An 18716-nucleotide genomic window follows, 5' to 3' on the forward strand; every position below is an offset into this window, starting at 1 on the left:
TCTGGAAAAGATGCCTCCTGATTCCAGCTTTTGCATAACAGATTTTTCTAACCAGTGTTTTATGCATTTAAAAATATTTTCTAGACATATACCATGTGCATGATTGTGAGGGAAAAAGATATGACACAATTCTCTTTATGAAGAGTACTTGTGTAATAATGTCTAAATATATTATGTGATAGAAAGAAAGCAATTAAAAGCAGACTAAATGACAAATAGAAGAAAGCTTAGGTTATTTTTATGTGTTAAACAGTTTCTTTTACATATGCTATCGGAGGGTAGAATTGATCTCATTTTATTGGTAAGGAAGCGGCCACAGAAATTAAGACACTGTGTAGTAACGTAGCTGATTGATGGTAGCAGTTCCCTTTGAAGCCAGCTTCTTCTTCCAAAGCCCTGGCCATTCTGCTGTTGTATATCATACCTGTCTTAGAGACTTGTTTTATGTTCCACCCCTTTTATTTACTATAATAAACACTGCTTACATTTTTGGATTCAAAAGATAAACAAGTGAAATGAGCTTTACTGAGATGAAATAAAAATAGTTTAAATTGCAGAGAAAGATGTGTAGAGAGAATAAGTGGATTTTCTTTTCCTAAATCCTCTAAAATATGTTCTAAATTAGTAGAAAGATAATTGTTGTCTTATTTTGGTGTGCTTTTCTTATGGGGTGCATTTTGTAATTGGTCAGCTCATTTCGGTGTTTGAGAAGCCTCACGCCGGGACTTACTAGGTAGTTAAGTTTGGATCTAGAAGGAGCAAGTTGGATTTGTGTGAAGTCACTTGGCTCCCGCCAGATTGTTGCTTCCTGACTACTTTTGATTAAGCTGTGTTTAAAAAAATGTCTGCTTGACGTTCACTCATTTTTAGAAATGTTCCATCTTAGAAACTCAAACTCCTGTGTTCAGTGTGCTTGCCAGCCAAGAAGTCTGTTTTGGATGTGTGAGTTGGATTTCTTTCAGCCAGAAAGAAAAATGGCAGTGCTCTGTGCAGGATGCGTTTGGCCTTGCAGCCGTCATCTGCCAGCCGTCCCAGCAGTCCCCAGGCTGGCCCAGGAGGGGCGGGGCACTGGGGTTGCCATGGGAGACGGGGGTGTGCTGGCTGCTGCCGTGTCTGGGAGGCGGTGGACTGGGAGTGCGCCTGGCGGCCATCCGCCTTCCCCTCACCCGGTTCACAGTCAGCCGTATTAGCAGTTTCTAGCTTGAGTTCTTGTTGCATCTTTTTATTAAAAAGTAAGTATAGGCCCTGGCCGGTTGGCTCAGTGGTAGAGCATCGGCCTGGCGTGCGGAAGTCCCGGGTTCGATTCCCGGCCAGGGCACACAGGAGAGGCGCCCATCTGCTTCTCTCCCTCTCCCCCTCTCCTTCCTCTCTGTCTCTCTCTTTCCCTCCCGCAGCCGAAGCTCCATTGGAGCAAAAGATGGCTCAGGCGCTGGGGATGGCTCCTTGGCCTCTGCCTCAGGCACTAGAGTGGCTCTGGTCGCGACAGAGCGATGCCCCAGATGGGCAGAGCATCACCCCCTGGTGGGTGGTGGGTGTGCCGGGTGGATCCCGGTCGGGCACATGCGGGAGTCTGTCTGACTGCCTCCCCGTTTCCAGCTTCAGAAAAGTAAAAAAAAAAAAAAAGGTAAGTATAATATTTAATATAAAACTAGATATCTTCTGATTTTCTTAAAATTTTAGTTTTTGGAAAGGGATGTTTTAGCAATCCTGTGTACTGTTACTTCTTGACTTACCTGGATGATTTTTCAGTTTTATATCTAAGCTGCTCTTTGTACTCTGAAGCAAGGAAAACAATGAGTATCATTATCCTCATTTTACAATTACTGGGAGATCCCCTAGAGAGAGATTAGGGGGCTTTACCCAACTCCATGGCGTTTTAGAGCAAGAAGGGACTTTAGAGTTGGTATTTGAATGAAACACACACTGCCACCCCCACCCCCCAGCCCTCCCGCCAACCACCAGAGTGAAGAAACAGGCTCGGAGATCACGTGATCTTCCTGAGGTCCTAGTAACTTAGAGCAGGACCTGGTACGTGTTTGGTCTTCCTGTCTATTTAAAAAGCCCTGTTCAAGGTCTCAGCTTATTCTAGGTGGTTTGTTGTTGGCAGTATTTTGTCTGTGGGCAGAAAATTCAATGGACTTGGAGCCTGGGTATCAAGGGTCTGTAATTACTTTAGTCAGACCTAAACTGACTTGGGCTGTACTTTGATACTGAAATTTGTATGTAGCAAATGAACTCTTTTTGGGTAACCCTCCAGTGAAAAGAAGTCATTTGTGCTCAGCACAGTCTCCAGAACAGCTCTGTGAGGTGCGCGTCAGTTTCATTTCACAGGTGAGGAAGGGCAGTGTAAGGGTCATAGAGGACTCGCTGTCACATCTGCCGGTTCTATTTCTCAGGAGGTGGTACAGTGCAGAGATGATGGGATAATAGCCTGTATTCCTCTCAGTAATGAAAATGTGTTATGTTTCACAGGCAAAGGGTATTGTGAATACAGCTGTGTCTGCAGCAGTCCAAGCCGTTCGGGGCAGAGGAAGAGGAACGCTCACGAGGGGAGCTTTTGTTGGGGCCACAGCTACTCCTGGCTACATAGCTCCAGGTATAGTACAGTCCGTAAGAGATCCGCCTCTTTTTCTGGGCCCAGGTCTGGAGACCAGCGTCTCCTTTGTTTTCCAGGGCTGGACACAGGCTCGGGGAACAACACGGGGTGGGCTGGGCGTGCGCAGAATCAGGAAGGAGAGAGTCTGCAGAATGCCGCGGCTCTTGCAGGGGTCTGCCGAGTGGCTAGAGGCTTCCTGGAGGGACCTGACGGGTGAGGAAGGCTGCACTTGGTTGAGGGGACATATTTTGACAATGAGGAAGCTGAAAGATACTCCACAGATGGAGGAGCAGAGTGTGTTCACAGGAGACCGAGAAGATAGGTCGGTGATGCAGGATAGAGGAATGGCTGCTAGGATGATGCTTAACTGTGGTGAAGCCCGGCCATCATTAGTGTGTCCTTAGCTCACCTGTGGAACCATCACGGCTACAGAAGTACAGAAGGAGAGCAGGGAACTGACTTACCCCAGCACTCTACACCAGACTCGCCTATTGCTGATTTCTGATTGTTTCTCATCTTCAGTGTTTCTTCACAAGAAATTGTTTCCATTTTCCAGATGAGGAAACTCAGGTGTAGGGCAGTAAGGCCAAGCAAAGAGTAAATGTGGACATGTTTGCAGTTCCAGGTGCTCTCCCTCCGTTTCCCCACGTGGCGTGAGGGAGACGGGAGAAGGTGCCTTCTGTCCTAACCCTTTGTCTCAGTACAATCCAGTTCTCTGCAATGTTGAAAGTATGGAACTTTTTTTTTTTTTTTTTTTTTTTTTACAGAGACAGAGTCAGAGAGAGGGACAGGTAGGGACAGACAGACAGGAACAACGGAGAGATAAGAAGCATCAATCATCAGTTTTTCGTTGCGACACCTTAGTTGTTCATTGATTGCTTTCTCATATGTGCCTTGACTGCGGGCCTTCAGCAGACCAAGTAACCCCTTGCTTGAGCCAGCGACCTTGGGTCCAAGCTGGTGAGCTTTGCTCAAACCAGATGAGCCCGTGCTCAAGCTGGTGACCTCGGGGTCTCGAACCTGGGTTCTCCACATCCCACTCCAACGCTCTATCCACTGTGCCACCGTCTGGTCAGGCGAAAGTATGGAACCTTTAACCTGACAAGTAAACCATCGGTAGTTGTCGATCAAGACAACGTTGTTATAAAGATTGGGTTTTATCCAGTCATTGTTTTTTATGTAACACACCTAAGAGGTTTAGTTAGATTATTGTTTTATCTCTAAGAAAGAATTAGAATAGACTGGGAAGTTCTGTAGATGATGTGAGTGTGTAATTATACTTCTAGAAGTTGATCTCAGTAGGGACCTAACTCCTAGACGTGTCATTATTAGTAATAGACCCGTTCATTCAGATATTGTGTGCCTGCTTTTTCACACACCTGATGTGGGTTCTGCTCAAAAGGTGACACGTGCTAATCAGTTGCATTCTAGACAGAGAAGGTGACGGGGAAGGGGAAGGCCATGATGCGGTAGGAGGACGTAACAGAGACACCTGAGCTAGTCTGTTGGGTCCCTGAAGGCTTCCCTGAAGAAGTAACCGAGCTTTGAAGAATGAGTAGGAGTCACTCGGGAAGTGTGAGGGGAGGAGAGGCGTGGAGAGGGGAGCGTGTGCGCAGAGCCCTGGCGGTGCTCGTGGTAGGGACTGAGCTCATCTGAAGATTCAGGAGGCCAGACTGTCACATGGAAGTGACTAGGTGGGGCGGGACGGGAGTGACTGCTAACACTGGACGCCCAGTCCTGGTCCTGGAAGCTGTGGTTTGGAGTTTGGTCTTAGAATCATAAGTGCAGGGCAGTGTCGTGAAGGATTCTGAGAAGTGACAGAATCAGACTTTGTTTTCAAGATCACCCTACAGTGTGAAGAACAGATTGCAGGAACAGGAGTGGACGTGACAAGACAAGACAAGGTTTTTGTAAACCAGTAGCCCAGGCAAGGAGCAGTGCAGGTGTCTCCAGTAGGAGGAAGGACGTCCTTTGGAAGCAGGATTGATGGATTTAATATGGAGAATGACAGAATGATGTTTCAAGGATAAGCCCAGAAGCTGGAGCTGGAGGAATTAGATTGGACGATTGTGCCATTTCAGGAGTGAGGACACAAAGGGGGTGTGGGGCAAGGCTAGAGTTTGATACGGTCTGTGTTCCAATGAAGGCGTGCTCTGTGCATCTCACTGTCTCTCCTGAAGTCTAATCATTGTTCTGCCTTATTTAATGCATTGTTTACTAGCAGCAGCTTTCATTTCACAACAATGGGCAAGTTATTGAGCTCTCTTGCCTTTGATTACATGTTCTCCTGGGGCTTCATCCGGTTGTGTCTGTGGTTGCTTCATTGTGGGACGTCTCTCTCCTGCTTGAGTGGCAGCAGCCATCGTCCAGTGGCAGCAGTAGTGACAGGAGTCCTGTGTGTGCTTGTTGCCAGGCTCACCTGCTCCGTAGAGGCTTCTCTCTCATGTCATCACATTGACCTCTGTGAGAGGCCTGTCTCCTGAAGCTCTTCAAGATGTTCTTTTATCGCCTAGAGAAGATTCAGATGAGGTCATTTTAGATTGTGAATAGGTTACATGCCATTTGTGGAGTATATTCTGTACAGCAGGGACTATAGTTAAGTATTTTCACATATATTATTTAATTGCATTTCCCTGCCAACTCTCAGTTACTGCAGAAGTCTGTGAGGTTCAGAGAGGTTAAGTAACAGGTGCAATTCAAAGCCGTCTTGTTCGTGAGATGTGAAGTCAGGATTAGAGCCCCAGTGGCCTGCTCAGTGGCGGCCAAGTAATTTAGTTTCATCTCCAAGGAGGTTTTGGTAAAACTCTTGAAACTGTAGCTTTAGCTACTGAGCCACCCTTTCCTGGGTTTGATGTACCAAGTACTCTTTAACCATTGATTTCTCTTTTGCTCTCTGATACTGTTCCTACAGTTTATCTTAGCTCATTGTGTCCTCTTGAAATATACTTCTGAGCATCAAATACTAAAAGAAACATTGAGACTAAGTTGTACTACACTCAGTTTTATATGACTTAAGTATACACAAAAATGTGAAAAAACTTCATCTCTCAGGAAATATTTCAATTAGTCCCTAAAAGCAGTTTACTTATTCAGCATGCACTTGAGTGTTTTGTCTCAACCAGAGATTGGTAACTGGGCCTTCAAAGATGACCAGAACCTGGTGTCGGCCCTCGCACATGCTTGGGTTCAGATAGGGTAGGAACAGACACTTGAATAAACACCGTGCAATGTGATGCAAGCTGTAAGGTGAGTGGGCAAAGGAGTAACCAGCAAGCTTGGGAGACTTCACAGAGGAGGTGGCATTTGGTCCTGATCTAAATCATGAGCTAGTTGTTCAGTTAGAGGAGGGAAAAAATTCTGAGCAGGGGAAATGATATAAGCAAAGGGGCTGTGTAATGCGAGAGAGCTTGCTGGGTTGTGGATCCCGTGTGATGTGTGCCCATGTAGACTGGTGCCCTTGTTCTAGTGTCTGTTAGAAATTTACCCAAGTGATTTAGTATTGATACGTTTTAAAGCTGTTCTCCTGAAAGATTAAAGATTGTAGCTTTTATTAATAATAGCATTTTGAATCCTTACAACCTATAAAGTAGCTTGGAAGGTTTTCCATTTTACAGATGAGAAAATGTCAACTGATAAATGATATGTCTAAGGCCATAGAAGAAACTTGTGCCAGAACTAACTGGTTCAAAATTCTGTGTTCTTTGTATTTGTTTTTATTGACAATAGGAGCCCTTTTTCATAGGCACCGGATGCTGATGTCATTTCCATCAGTGTTGACTGAGAGACCCCACACTGGGGCCAGGAACTCAGATGTCAGAAAGCTGCTCTTGCCCTGGAGCCCACACCTGATCCAGGTGTCCTCTCTGATGGCACTGGAGGCTTCAGCCTGCTCTGTCACTGCTTTCTGACGAGAGACTTGGAAAGTTGTCTTTTCCAGCTTTGAGAAATTAGCTATTTGGGTGGTTCTGAGAATTCCTTTGTTCAACAAATTGTATTTGGCCAGTGGTTACTCAACGCCAGACATTTTGCTAGATTTAGGTGATGCAGAGTATCTCTGCCACTCTAGTGGGGGCACACAGGGGTCGATAATTCTGTAGCATGGCCAGCGTGGTGAGAGGGAGACAGGATGTTCTGCTTGGCTGGGAGCCTGTGGACCGTGCAGAACACCACCACTCTGAGCAGGCCCGACAGGATCGGTTGGCTCGAGCTGTTCTGGGAATGGCTCTCATTCATCCAGCATCTGGAAGACCTCCTCAGGGCCCACGGGGCCTGGCCCAGTGGTCATTGTGAATTGCGCCAGTACCAGCTGCCCTGCGTCCCAGACTGATGTGATCTCTTCTTCTTTGCACTAGGCTATGGAACACCATATGGTTACAGCACAGCTGCCCCTGCCTATGGTATGTACACCATCTTACCGGTTTCTCCTGTTAGCGACTCTGTCACAGCAGTCCCAAGCACAGTTTGTATCTAGGGTGTCTTTAACTGAATTGGAGGATCTCAGACCTGTTCATTCTAGTGACCCAACTTAAATTCCCTTTGAAAATGCCACAACCTTGTGGTTCTCGGTTTGGTTGGAGTTGCTCTTCTCTCCGCTTTGCCTGATTGAAGGTCTGCTTGTTCTAATTGCCTGTTTCTGACCATACTGAAATTAAGTATTTTAAGTAGTTCTTCTTACAGCCAACTTATTATACTCCATTCAAAGGCTACTGAAGGGCCATATGCAGTTTCTAGCTTGGCTGCTTGCCGTTATGTAGCTGCACTTAAGTTTCTGGCTGGAAACTGGGTGAATGCAGGGGATTGAAGTTAGGGAGAGGAAGTGCTTGCTTCAGATTGGCAGCCATCGCCCCACCCAGAAATTTTCTTTAGCGGTGGAATGCCCGGGTCCTAGAGGTGCTGGGGCCGTCGCCACAGTGGGACAAGTGCTTACTGCAGGAAGCCCAGACCACGTGTTAGGAAACCACAGGGTATCCCCTCTCCCTCCAAAACTGAAAAGTAAAAGCACATAAAGACATGAACCACAGTGGCCCTTTGGATAGCTTTTGAATGAGGTTTATGTGGCAATGGAGGCAATGGGTTTGGAGTCAGTGATATGCTCTCTCAGACATTTTCCCTAACTCGGGTGCTTCCCGTTCTAGACTCGGCCATCCGCAGGACGTTTGTCATTGAGAGAGATGGGAGCAAGTGTGTGTGTGTGTGTGTGTGTGTGTGTGTGTGTGTGTGTGTGTGTGTGAGAGAGAGAGAGAGAGAGAGAGAGAGAGAAAGCGTGGTGAGTCAGCGCCGTCTGGGCTGGCAAGTGTGTGCACGGCGGGGAAGGCCCGCGTGTGTGGCCACCGGGGTGCTGGTCCTCCACCTGAGCCTCATGGCCGCTCATTTTGCTTTTTTTCTTCATGCATCAGCTTTCCATTTTTGTTTGGATGAAAATTTGAGTCCTTAAGACACTGCTAAATTGTAGCTTCATCCAGTTTTGTAACTGTAGGGATAAGTAGAAAGGGAACCACTTTCCTTGTTAAGCTAGACAATGTATGTCCTGGAGAAACCTGGAGAAGCTCTCAGGGTCAAGTATTTGGGGTGAGTTTTCTCTAAGGGAAGTGCAGAGTCTGTAGCTGGACCCTCCGGCCTGAATGTCCCCTGGGGCACACTCTCGGTGGGCCAGCCCCCCACCCCTTGTCTCACATAGGGTGATTAGGAAGTAGGGATTCATTCAAGAGAATGCTTTCACCCAGAATTGCCTCTAAATTCAAACTAAGTCCTTTCACCTTGGGCATTTGCTTTTATCATTCAGCCAGCTTCTGGGTATCCTGACTACCTCATCCTTCCTGTGAAGTAGGTCTGCTCACGTGATCCAAACACATTTGACTCACTGGACTCATTGTAACATGTCTAGGTGAGCGCCACACACCTGCCTCCAGGGCAGGGCCCTGAGTCTGTCTCTCAGACACAGTGAGTCTCATGTTCTTGGTATGGGTCTGCTAGCGCTTTACCCTTCCCTTTAAAACACTGTTCTATCTAGGCTCTAAGCTACATTCACGTCTTCCCTCAATCTTTTTAATTTTTCTCTCTGCTTCTCCCTTTTCTCTAACATTGTACTTTCACCCTGTGGCCTCTGAGCCCCACTGCAGAAGGCTTCTCTCTTCCATGTGCCATATAACTGACTTCCAAAGCTGGTGAAATTTGATGCCCCCATTTTTCACATAAAAGATTTGGTTTAAATGTTACTGTGATGCCAACCTACTAAAATGAGGCTTTATTTTGGCTGTAAGGTTACTATGTCTTTGGCCTTTGTAAAGCTGTTGCATGTGGGGTAATCCCCTCTGATCATCTGGTGCTCTCGAATACCTGCTGTTGCTGCTTTGTGATTTCTCCATAGGTTAAAGATTAGAAATAGGAGATTTCAAATCATGCTTGAGTATGCAGAAGTTTGCGAGGCCACAAGAACTCATTAATTACAAAATTAAGAACGTAATTATTAATCTTTCCAGATTTGCCAGACCAATATTGGCAATGGCCATTAACAAGCTAAGCTCCCGGTCACGACTCTCCTTGCAGCTGGCTTCCTGGGCAGCTCAGGCTGCACAGAAAGATGTGCTTTGAATCTTGACAGCCCCTGATTCTCCTGTAAAATGTGATTGGCCAAATGCAGAACCAGTATGAATTTCTACAGGCACTTTAGAATACTCCTCAGTAGCACTGCTTTTGATCATTAGAATTCACTCCTGAGAGATTGCCATCTGAAGACCAGTTCTCCCTGTGCAGCAGCCATCTTAATTTGGAGTGGAAAATATCAAAATATTAAGAGCCATTTCAAAATTGGTGGACTGTGAGAGCTCTGTGGTACCTGTTGACTGACCAATCTGGAAAAGGTTAATGATAATAATTGTAAGATATTTTTTTTACCTGAAATTTTTATTGGATTATCAAACTTATTTGGAGTCCTCTCCGTTTCTTTTCTCTGTAGGTTTACCCAAGAGAATGGTTCTGTTGCCCGTTATGAAATTCCCAACATACCCTGTCCCCCACTACTCCTTCTTTTAGCCAGTGACAGAAGCTAATCATTCCTACTGAACAGCAACACAGTACATACAGAATGTTAGAGAAAAAGCCTTTTTATCCTGCTTTCTTTGAACACATACTTGATCAAAATTATTTGTAAAGAACATCTTTCCTACTTTTTGATTTTAACAAATGCAAATTTAGTTCTCTAAAACTTGAAAACAAACAAAAAAAGAAACTAGTTCTGTGAAACGGTACCTCATTTCCGGAAAATAACTGATACCAGCCCTTCTGTTTGTAGGGAAGTAAGTCTAGCAGTTCAGAGTTGAAGAGGAGTATCAGATTATGTAAAGTTAAATTTGTGAAGGATGTATAGAGTCTCAAACACTGATCACAAATAAACTGCTTTGTTGTGACACAGAGTGCTGCCTGGTTCCTGACGCAGTCACTGGTTCTTGGCGAGCGGTATGCATTTGCCCCAGGGCACTTCAATTCGGGCTGTAGTTATTTTTTTTTAATACAATAGAGACTTCATTTAACTTTAACTTTGTAAATACTGAAGTGTGTAATTAAAGCCAATAAAATATGGGTTTGGATATTGTTTTAGCTTATTATTTTTTATATGTTTTGGTATAAGATTACAAGGAATTGAAAACTAATAATAGCTTAGCCCTAGAAACCCAGCTATTTGTAAGCATACTGCTAAAACAAAGCCAGGCGGTTGTGAGTCTGAGCCAGTCTCCCTCTGTGCCCTGTGCCCCTGCCACACCAGGGCCCCCCACGATCTCGGGGTGACCGAGGGCGTCCTGTGACCCCAGTATTGCTTATCAAAACGGTGGCACCACCCAGAGATGGGAAAAGAGGAAGGTGATTATTTTGGTTCTCGAATTTCCAAGTTTTAAAAGATAATAAATTAATCGGTCAATCACCCTCTTTTGTTCTTGTGGCCTTCTTCACTCTGTAAGATACTGTGTTCACTCCCTGGCTCGTTCATGCAGGTAGCAGATTAACAGTGTTTCTGAGATTCATTGAAGGGTCGGCTTTTCCTCTTCAATTACACCAGAATCTGAAGCAGCAACAGGGTCCCCATAAAAACTTGCTCTTCAATTGTCCCAGTTCTTGTTGAGTGCTGCTGTGAAAAGTGACAGGTTTCAGCCATGGGTCAGCATTTATTTTTAGACACCAATTGAAGCTGGTGAAAAGCGATCCGTTGGTCCCATTGCGCTGTCTGTAAAGGGTGCGGACTTCGGTCTGCCCCTGCCTCTCACCTTGTTTGGAAAGCCTACGATGTTACTAGAAGGTAATGGTTTCATTAAGGTACTCACCCCCATGAAGGTGCCACTGTGGTCCCTTGTCCGTATTACAAGTTGCTGTGTCTTAAAAATGTCTGTTTTTGTATAAATCAGCTTTACTCTTCCCTCTTAAATTGTTTTTCGGAGCGGAACACAGCGCATCAGTGAGAATGGGCTTCACAAAATATGGGAAATGTATGTACCAGATTTCTTGGGACCACTACCTGAGAATGAAATAGGCAATTTAAAACAAACATTAGTGTCACTTCTCAGATGTGTATTTATCACACAGCGGATTATTACTTCTGTTCCTTGACCTTTGTCTTTATTAGTGGTGGGTGATACTTTAATAAAACCTCCTCACTTGCTAGAAATAGCTGTGAACTTAACATTCTCGTCCTGTACATTACTGGCTAGTCCTTAACAGGAGGGCCCAGCTGGGCTGGAAGTTTTCATGTTTCATTGATTCATTTTGCTGACCTATGGATGAAACAGAGCCATCACTGAGAAGAAAAAGCATGGCTGGTAGTGTCCAGTTTTTATTAAGTAAATATTTATAATAGCCCTCTTTGTTTTTGGAATACTATTAATTGGCAGCTGCAGCTGTATTGTCATTTGAAATTGATCATTAAATTTGCATTCCAAGTTGGAATCTCTCTGGAGATTTCTCTTTAGAAAATTCTTTTGAAGTAGCTGACCCAGCTTCGTAGCTCACCCCTGTGTATTGGTGAGAGGGAGCTGTGCTGTTTTCCAACATGATGGCAGTCATTTCAAATGGTTTCTACCAAGTCCTTTTTTTTTTTTTTTAATTTTGTTGTTTGTTGGAAGTTACTAACCATGTTGTAAACCTGCCCAGTTGCTGCGAACTTTTACATTTCTCTGCTTTACTTAAATAATTGAGCTGTCAGCCCTTTGTTAGAAGTGGTAACATTGCAAGTTCAACTGTTTACATTTTGTAATGAATTAAGTGTCCCCTCCTCTGCCCTCCCTCCCCTCCATTTTGTAATGAAAATTCCACTTACAGCTGAAGGAGCAGAGAAATATAAATGAAGCTCTTGGCTTCACCAAATTCCTGTGACATTAATGTCAGGTTTTGCTTCTCTGCTCTTTTCTCCACTGTAGGTGGTTTTTTCATTGACAGCCCCTATTGCCAGCCTCTGAGCGTCGCACCATTTATTATTCACTTGGGCCCTCAAGATTTCTTCTCTGACTTCTAGAACCATCAGGTTGTCTGGCTTGAAATGGCAATTCCTATGTCTTGGTCTTAAGAGCGATGTGACCCCTGAGGCTTTCCAGCTCTCAGACACACCACTCTGCCACCTTCTTTGGGAAAGCAATGACTGAACATTTTAAAGAAGAGCAATACTTTACTCAAAGCCACGGTGTCTGTTTTAAAACTTTTCCTTTGGAAACCTAGCAATATCTGCACTCGATCCCTCCTAGCGTAGTCTCTGTCAGGGAGTGTACAGACCAATGCAGAACTTAGCATTAGTGTGTGAGCTGTGCTATATCTTCTTACAGTTTTTAAACTATTTTGGCACATAAATCTGATCGTTGCACTCCTGACTGCGTCAGTTAGCGCTATTATACTTTCTCAGAGATAGGGGTCCTCTGTGAAGCCATATTCTTTGCATGGGGGCTGGCGCCCAGCTAGGGGCATGGCCTGCAGCCCCTGTTCCTTCAGGCTCCAGGAGCACCCCTCTCTTGTGCACGGCATCCGGTCCAATGGGTCCCTGCGTCCCTCACGCTGACGGTGCAGAGCACGGGGCAGCGTAGAGAGGGGCCCGGGCACCTGGTCCTCACGGCACTCACCTGGGCAACAGGCACTGACAGAGGGCGCTGCTTTAACCTTGCTGCTTTTTAAAATTTGGGTGAATGTTTGAAAATCATGAACCAGTCAGTCACCGTTATTAATTGAAGAGCTGGGAATACCTCGTTAATGTATTTTTAAAACTGGTGTTGGACCCTCTGTGTATTTCAGGTTAATACTTTTAAGCAGTTTTCAGCACGTTTATGTCACTTTATTCTCGTTCTCCTCGGACCTCCGTAGCCATATCACTTGTATAAAATAGGCTGAGATATAGTGACTGTAAGCTGTGCTCTCAGTATACAAAGGTAAGCTCTTTTACTTTCTGATTAAAGAGAAAAGTAATTAAAAATCAATGACCACAACATGCATGCATATATGACAATCATATATGATGTATTTATCTCTTAGGTCTTATGCCATCACCTTACTTTAAAAAATCTGTATGATCTAAGTGTTAAATAATTATTTTCAGCGTTTGTTTTAATACCCTTGTGATGACTTTCTATTCAAGAGACACGTTTCACTTTTGCTGAGTTAAGTGTATGTGTGTAGAAACTTACAATATAACATAAATGAATCACACACATGTACTTGTTGAAATAAAAGAATTTAGTGGTGGAAAGAATTCACCTAAGAATATTTTAATGTCAGGGCACTCTTTTGGCCAAAGTGCTGGAATCTCAAAAGCAGCCAGATTGGTAACAGTGCTGGTAGGATCAGGTTATATGGAGCTATTAAGCTGAGGGTTGAAGTGCCAATTTCTCCAGGAGAGAAACTTCTCTGAGGAGTGAAACTTCTGATCTGTGTTGTATGCCCTAATACAACAGCAAGAAGCCATAAAAAAAAAAGCAATAGAAAATGACAAAACCAAAATATCATGGTAACTATGGGAAAATATATAATTGGCTGAGTTAAGCTAACTATTTGCCGAACCAACTTTGGCAAGACTCGGTATGGTGAATACCTAGTCTGCCGAGACCATAGAGGCGTAGGCAGCTCACCTGTATTTTCTAGGCTAAGAAGCTAGACAACTCACTTTCCACCTTATTCAACCATCACGCAGTTTATTTGAGAGATGTGAGAGTTTGGTGAGGATTTGCGTCATTTAGTGTGTCCCATAAATACATTTCATATGTGTCTGATGTTCTATTCTAAGGCTGTATTTACATATAGAGATTAAAATGAATTTTATGTTTTGTATTTGTCTCTAAGTAGCAGTTTTCTTTTCGTTACTTGAAGGGTGCTGGAACAGCTCTCTTTCCCATACAGAACCTGTGTGTGCTGAATGTGGCTTTCGCATCTGTAAAGGTCGGGCGAGGTCTGGCGGACTAGTGCCAAGCACCTTCCAGTCCTGATCCAGCGGCCGAGTGCCCACTCCGTGCCAGGTCCTCTCTGGTGTTAGCAACACAGGAGCCTGCCCAGGGGAAGCACTTAAGCCTGAGAGTCTTCTCGTTGGGGAAACTGGGTCTATTGTAAATAACTAGGTTGGGAGGCAGGTAATGTGTTAACAGTCTCAAAAGGACACAACTTATTTAATAGTTTATTTTAAAATTAATAATAAGGGCCCTCTGACATCACTGAAATGGGCATCAGTTGGAAGTTCACTGATGTTCAGTACTTCCTGCCAGTTTTGACAGCTCGAAACCAACTCTGGTTTGGTGTTCATGGACCTCCGTCCAAGTCAGTGAACTGAGTGAAATGAATGACAGGTACCCCAGTCCTTTTAAAGCAATTTTTATAACATGGCGAAGAACAAACAAGTTAGTTCAGATACTGACCATGTTTTTTTTTTATGGCAAAGAAGGGGAATTTTACCCTTCTAATAAATCACTCATAACTCCGTTTCTTAGGTCTCATTAACAGTTGCCGTGGAGGTCACTTTCAGTAGAGAGTTAGGGAAATGGACTAAGGAGATCCCCCACCCCATCCCCAGCAGTTAGGTTCTAGCAATCTAGAGCCCTAAGATCCAGGCCAGTAAGAGCAGTGAAAGCTGAAGACAGCCTGCTCTGACTGGTCTTGTGTAACTGCCTTTGAGCCCAAGCCCGTGCCTCCTTGCTGGGTGGGGTGGGTTCTCCGTGGTTCAGAACAAGAACAGTTCTGTTTTATTCAAACTCGCACTGATGCCACTCCACCCAGTGACCAGAGATTTCTCAGTGTTACCAGGAGGCCTGGAAGGGAGGTGGATGGTGCCTGAGTAACAACCACAGAGCCAAGAAACTATCTCCCATGGAGGTGAGTCTCTGTTGATGTGTCTCCAGCAGTCACGTAGGGAGCACAGAGCTAGTACTTATGTAAGAACAAGTCCCTTCCTTTCCAATAGCATCTTCCAGAAAGACAGTTTTAAGTCAAGAATCTGAGTTGAGTTTGTCGTAAGAATAGATATCCTTTCTCACATTATCATTTTAGGTAGGAGCTAACAGCTTCCATTGATACTTGAAGCAGTGCTCTTTGGAGACTTTTAAAATAGCAGCACAATGCAAATTAGGTTATGTAAGCTTTACAGCATGGCTAGAAATAGGGATTAGAAACCACGTGGGAATCTGGGCCAGAGATTGTCTCCCCCTCCAGCAAATTCCCACGGGGCTTGGGAATTAGATGAGCTAATACACTGAAGTGCTTCGAGTAGTGCCTGGTGCAGGAGGTCCTCAGGAACATTGACTGTTCTTCCCATGGTTGGCTAGGTGACAGTGTATGAGGCAGGCACGGCTGTGCTGGCAGGTAGCTGAGAAGCAGGTGTGTGGCCTCCTTGGCGGGGGACCGTTGTTTCCTTAGTGCTGACAGGTTTGGTGCCCAGGCTTTGGGAGATGCCTGTCCTAGCATCCTGGTAAATTAGACAGGAAACAGGGCACTTGTTTGATGAGAGCTGGTGTGGGGGTGTCGCTTCAGATCCGTGCTGAATGAAATGCTCGCTTTCCTGCGATGAAGGGGAAAGCACTGGCCAGTCTGCTGCCAGGGGAGCAGAAATACTTGCATTGAGATTTAAGTGTGCTTTGAACGGCTGAGCTTAGAATATCAACCTGCTGATTCCAAGTTTCCTACCAGGGCAATAAGAAAACAGAGCGTGTTTGATTACAGCCAGTCCTAGAATCCAACACTCAACTCAGCAATGTCTGGCAGGTAGAAAGCAAGTCACCATAAATCACAGAACAGAAACGGGGCTTTTGATGGAGATGTTTCTCTGAATAGCGCTCCTGTAGCTTCTCTCTTCCGGTTTGCTGCAGCACTTGGGGGGAAATGTGCGCACCGTCTCCCTGTCCGTCTGTCTCTGTCCGTCCGTCTGTCCGTCAGCTCATCTGTCCGGACACAGCTGGTAAGTTGCTATGCAGCAGCAGGAGAAATGGGTCAATGGTGACGCTGGTGGACTGGGTGGAGGGTGTTCATCCTTCTGCCGCATCTGGCTAGTCCGTGTCTGTGGGCTCGGGCCTGCGGGGGAGGAGAGGGGAGGGGAGGGGAGGGACGCGGCCCCCTCAGCCGGAGCTGAGCACAGCGTGGAGCTCAGGTTGAGTTCTGGGATGCTCCACAGTTGTAAAAACTCTGCAGACAAGGCCTGGGTGTTACCTTTCCAGGAAAGGAAGACAGATTTGTCTTTCCTCCGCTGTGGCTGTGTGGGGAGGCGTGGCCACTGCAGCCAGGGTTGAGGGCAGGCCTCTCTTTGCCTTGCCCAGTCGTTTGTATCTTTCTTACCTGGTCCTGCTAAGGAGGGTCTTGGTCTTTTGCGGCAGCACTCACCATTTCTAAACAAACTCGGCCGCCTCTGCAGGGGGGTGGCCTGAAGACGACCCGTCTGCCTGGCTGGAGATGCATGGGCCTGCGGTGGCTGTGTGGCTGGTGTGGATGGTGGGAGGGAGCGCGCCTGGCTGCGGGGGACAACGCTCTCTGCTGCGTCTGCTTCTCTCACCCGGACCTTTTATGCGGTCTGCATGATGGCCTTCAGGTCAGCTGTATGTCCCAGGTGATTAGTTCACAGTCGCCTTCCGTTTAGGTCACTGTGGGCTGTGGGCAGCAATAGATTGAAGAAGCAGGAATGGAAGAAAGGAAAGAGCGAAGGGACTTGGACATTCTTGATTCTCAACCCTCTGCAGGTGGTATCACCCCTGTTTTAAAGATGAAAAAAAATGAGGCTCAGAGTTGAATGCTAGAGCCAAGAATGAGACCCAGCTCTGCTCAGTGCTGAAGCCTCTTCCCGCTACACCATGCTGTGGGTTAAAAGTCGGCCTTCCGGGGGCTCCTGGAGGCAGGGGGGAGGCGTGCGCGCTGGGGCAGCGCTGGAGCCACCGGCCGGGTGTCACCAGGTCTCTAGAGTCACAGGCTAGAAGCCACCCTCGATTTCTGGGCTGGAAGATAGGCTCTGTCTTGACCCAGTTTTAGATGAGACGTGCTGGCCTAAAATAGGGCTATTTTCTTTCAGACCAGTTGAAAGAGATTACTTAACAGACTAGCAAGACGCACTGGAAGACTAAGGGGCAGCTGTATAAACTGAGGAAGCTCTGTATTTGAAGCTGCTTCTTGTTTGTGTCAGTAAGAGACAGGTATGTTTTCATTTAGCTAATGAACTTCCTGAGAATATTCTCTGTCTGGCCCAAGATCCCCGTAAAAGATTTGAGCCAGACTTTGAAGGAGGGCTGGAAAAGGCTTATCTCACTGAGGAGAAGGGACGGGTGTGGGGGGCAACAGCCCAGGTGTGGGGTGGAGAGTCAGGGCGGCCCCCCAGCAGGCCTGAGGGTGGACTGCAGTGGCCTGTTGTGATCTTGGGAGTCCCCCTGGCCTGGGGCGGCGAGGTGGGGGGGGTTCCCTCTAGGTCACTTGCTTGCAGAGCCTCCTGGGGCAGTGGCCTTAGGTCTCAGTGACCTGGTTGCCTTGCTGAACTGGTCTGCTGCTCTCCTGCGGCTGCTGGCTCTGCTGGGGGCCTGGAGGGTGTGGGATGGGCCTCTAGTCCTCTTTAGGGAGAGATACTCCTCCCTCAGCCCAAGTCTGCATCATGCTAGGCAGCTGGCCTTGTACAGAGCCACCTGCCGTGACTGTGGAGGGAAGTGAGAGGAGGGGACTTGACTTTAACCCTGGGCTGTGTGAGGCCCAGAGGGAGGGCGGCTGGGTCCCCGACCTTGTAGAGGACAGCTTAGCGGGCCTCCCCCTCCGCGGCATGGCCCTACCCGCTCTGCGGCGACCAGGCGGGGCAGTGCGGGCTTCCTCCCGCAGCAGGCAGGGCATGGGAGGCCGGAAACCTCTGAATAACTTGTTCTCGGCAGATTTTGTGGCTCTTAATTAGTGAGTTTTTAACCACGGAGAAGAAATGACATTCTTTTACTGTTTTTAGAGTTAAGAGCAGCTCTTTCTCCAGGGTGAGATTTGAACTGAATCACAGTTGTGGGACCTAGACTTGTTCTCCATTTAGACAAAGAAACAGAGGCTTAGACACAGTGACTTGTGTCTGCGCCACCGTGGTGGCTGTGCCCAGTGCTGCTGGGGTGTCACTGGTCCAGGCTGCAGCCTGTCCTGTTGCCCAAAACTGCCACGTTCCTCCTTGTCATGTATTGTTCCTGTCTCTCTTGGTTTGAAGCAAGACTCCACCTCCCTCTCACCTCTGCCACTGGACGTGGAATAAGAAAGAACCCACACGTCAGGCTAGCGGTCTGTCTGCTCGCTCCTGGGCCAAGCAGCCTATGGGGTTTTTTTTTGTTTTGGTGCCAGATGTACAATTGGGTCTGTTTCCACACACTGTCCGTCTGTACTGTGACTGACCCCAAAAATAGAGGGTGAGCCAATAATCCTGCTGGAGACCCAGGCCTCGGCCTACAGGGAGGGGGTGTGCTGTGGGAAATGGAAGTGGGCTTTCTGGGTTTGGCCTCATCCACGTGTTGGCTGTCATTTGTTCCTGGCTAGGTTGTCATTATGTGTACTACCTCACCGTGACACGTCTCCCGAGTGCCCTGGTGCTGGGATTTCATTGGATCCTCCATCAGGTCGTAGAAACCATTCAGCTTTCCTACGTCCTTCGTGCCCACAGTGGCTGCAGTCACATGTGGAGGCC

The 18716-nt window shown here is 46.6% G+C and overlaps 1 protein-coding gene across 8 annotated transcripts in view; it reads left to right on the forward strand.

The window, feature by feature from the left end:
• STRBP (spermatid perinuclear RNA binding protein) overlaps positions 1-18716 on the forward strand; it is a 154152-nt gene that overhangs the window by 129947 nt on the left and 5489 nt on the right. For 5 of the 8 annotated variants that reach the window (XM_066367211.1, XM_066367210.1, XM_066367213.1 and 2 more), the window contains 3 exons: positions 2473-2596; positions 6949-6993; positions 9552-10002. In XM_066367211.1, the coding sequence (XP_066223308.1) occupies positions 2473-2596; positions 6949-6993; positions 9552-9628 (246 nt within the window). In that variant the 3' untranslated portion in view covers positions 9629-10002. Of the gene's footprint in view, positions 1-2472; positions 2597-6948; positions 6994-9075; positions 9442-9551; positions 10003-12859; positions 18423-18716 lie in introns of those variants that run through there. The other 3 variants (XR_010749179.1, XM_066367214.1, XM_066367215.1) reach the window with 3 other exon arrangements.

The sequence above is a fragment of the Saccopteryx leptura genome, chromosome 2, assembly GCF_036850995.1.
Source record: "Saccopteryx leptura isolate mSacLep1 chromosome 2, mSacLep1_pri_phased_curated, whole genome shotgun sequence".
NCBI classification, from domain to species: domain Eukaryota; kingdom Metazoa; phylum Chordata; class Mammalia; order Chiroptera; family Emballonuridae; genus Saccopteryx; species Saccopteryx leptura.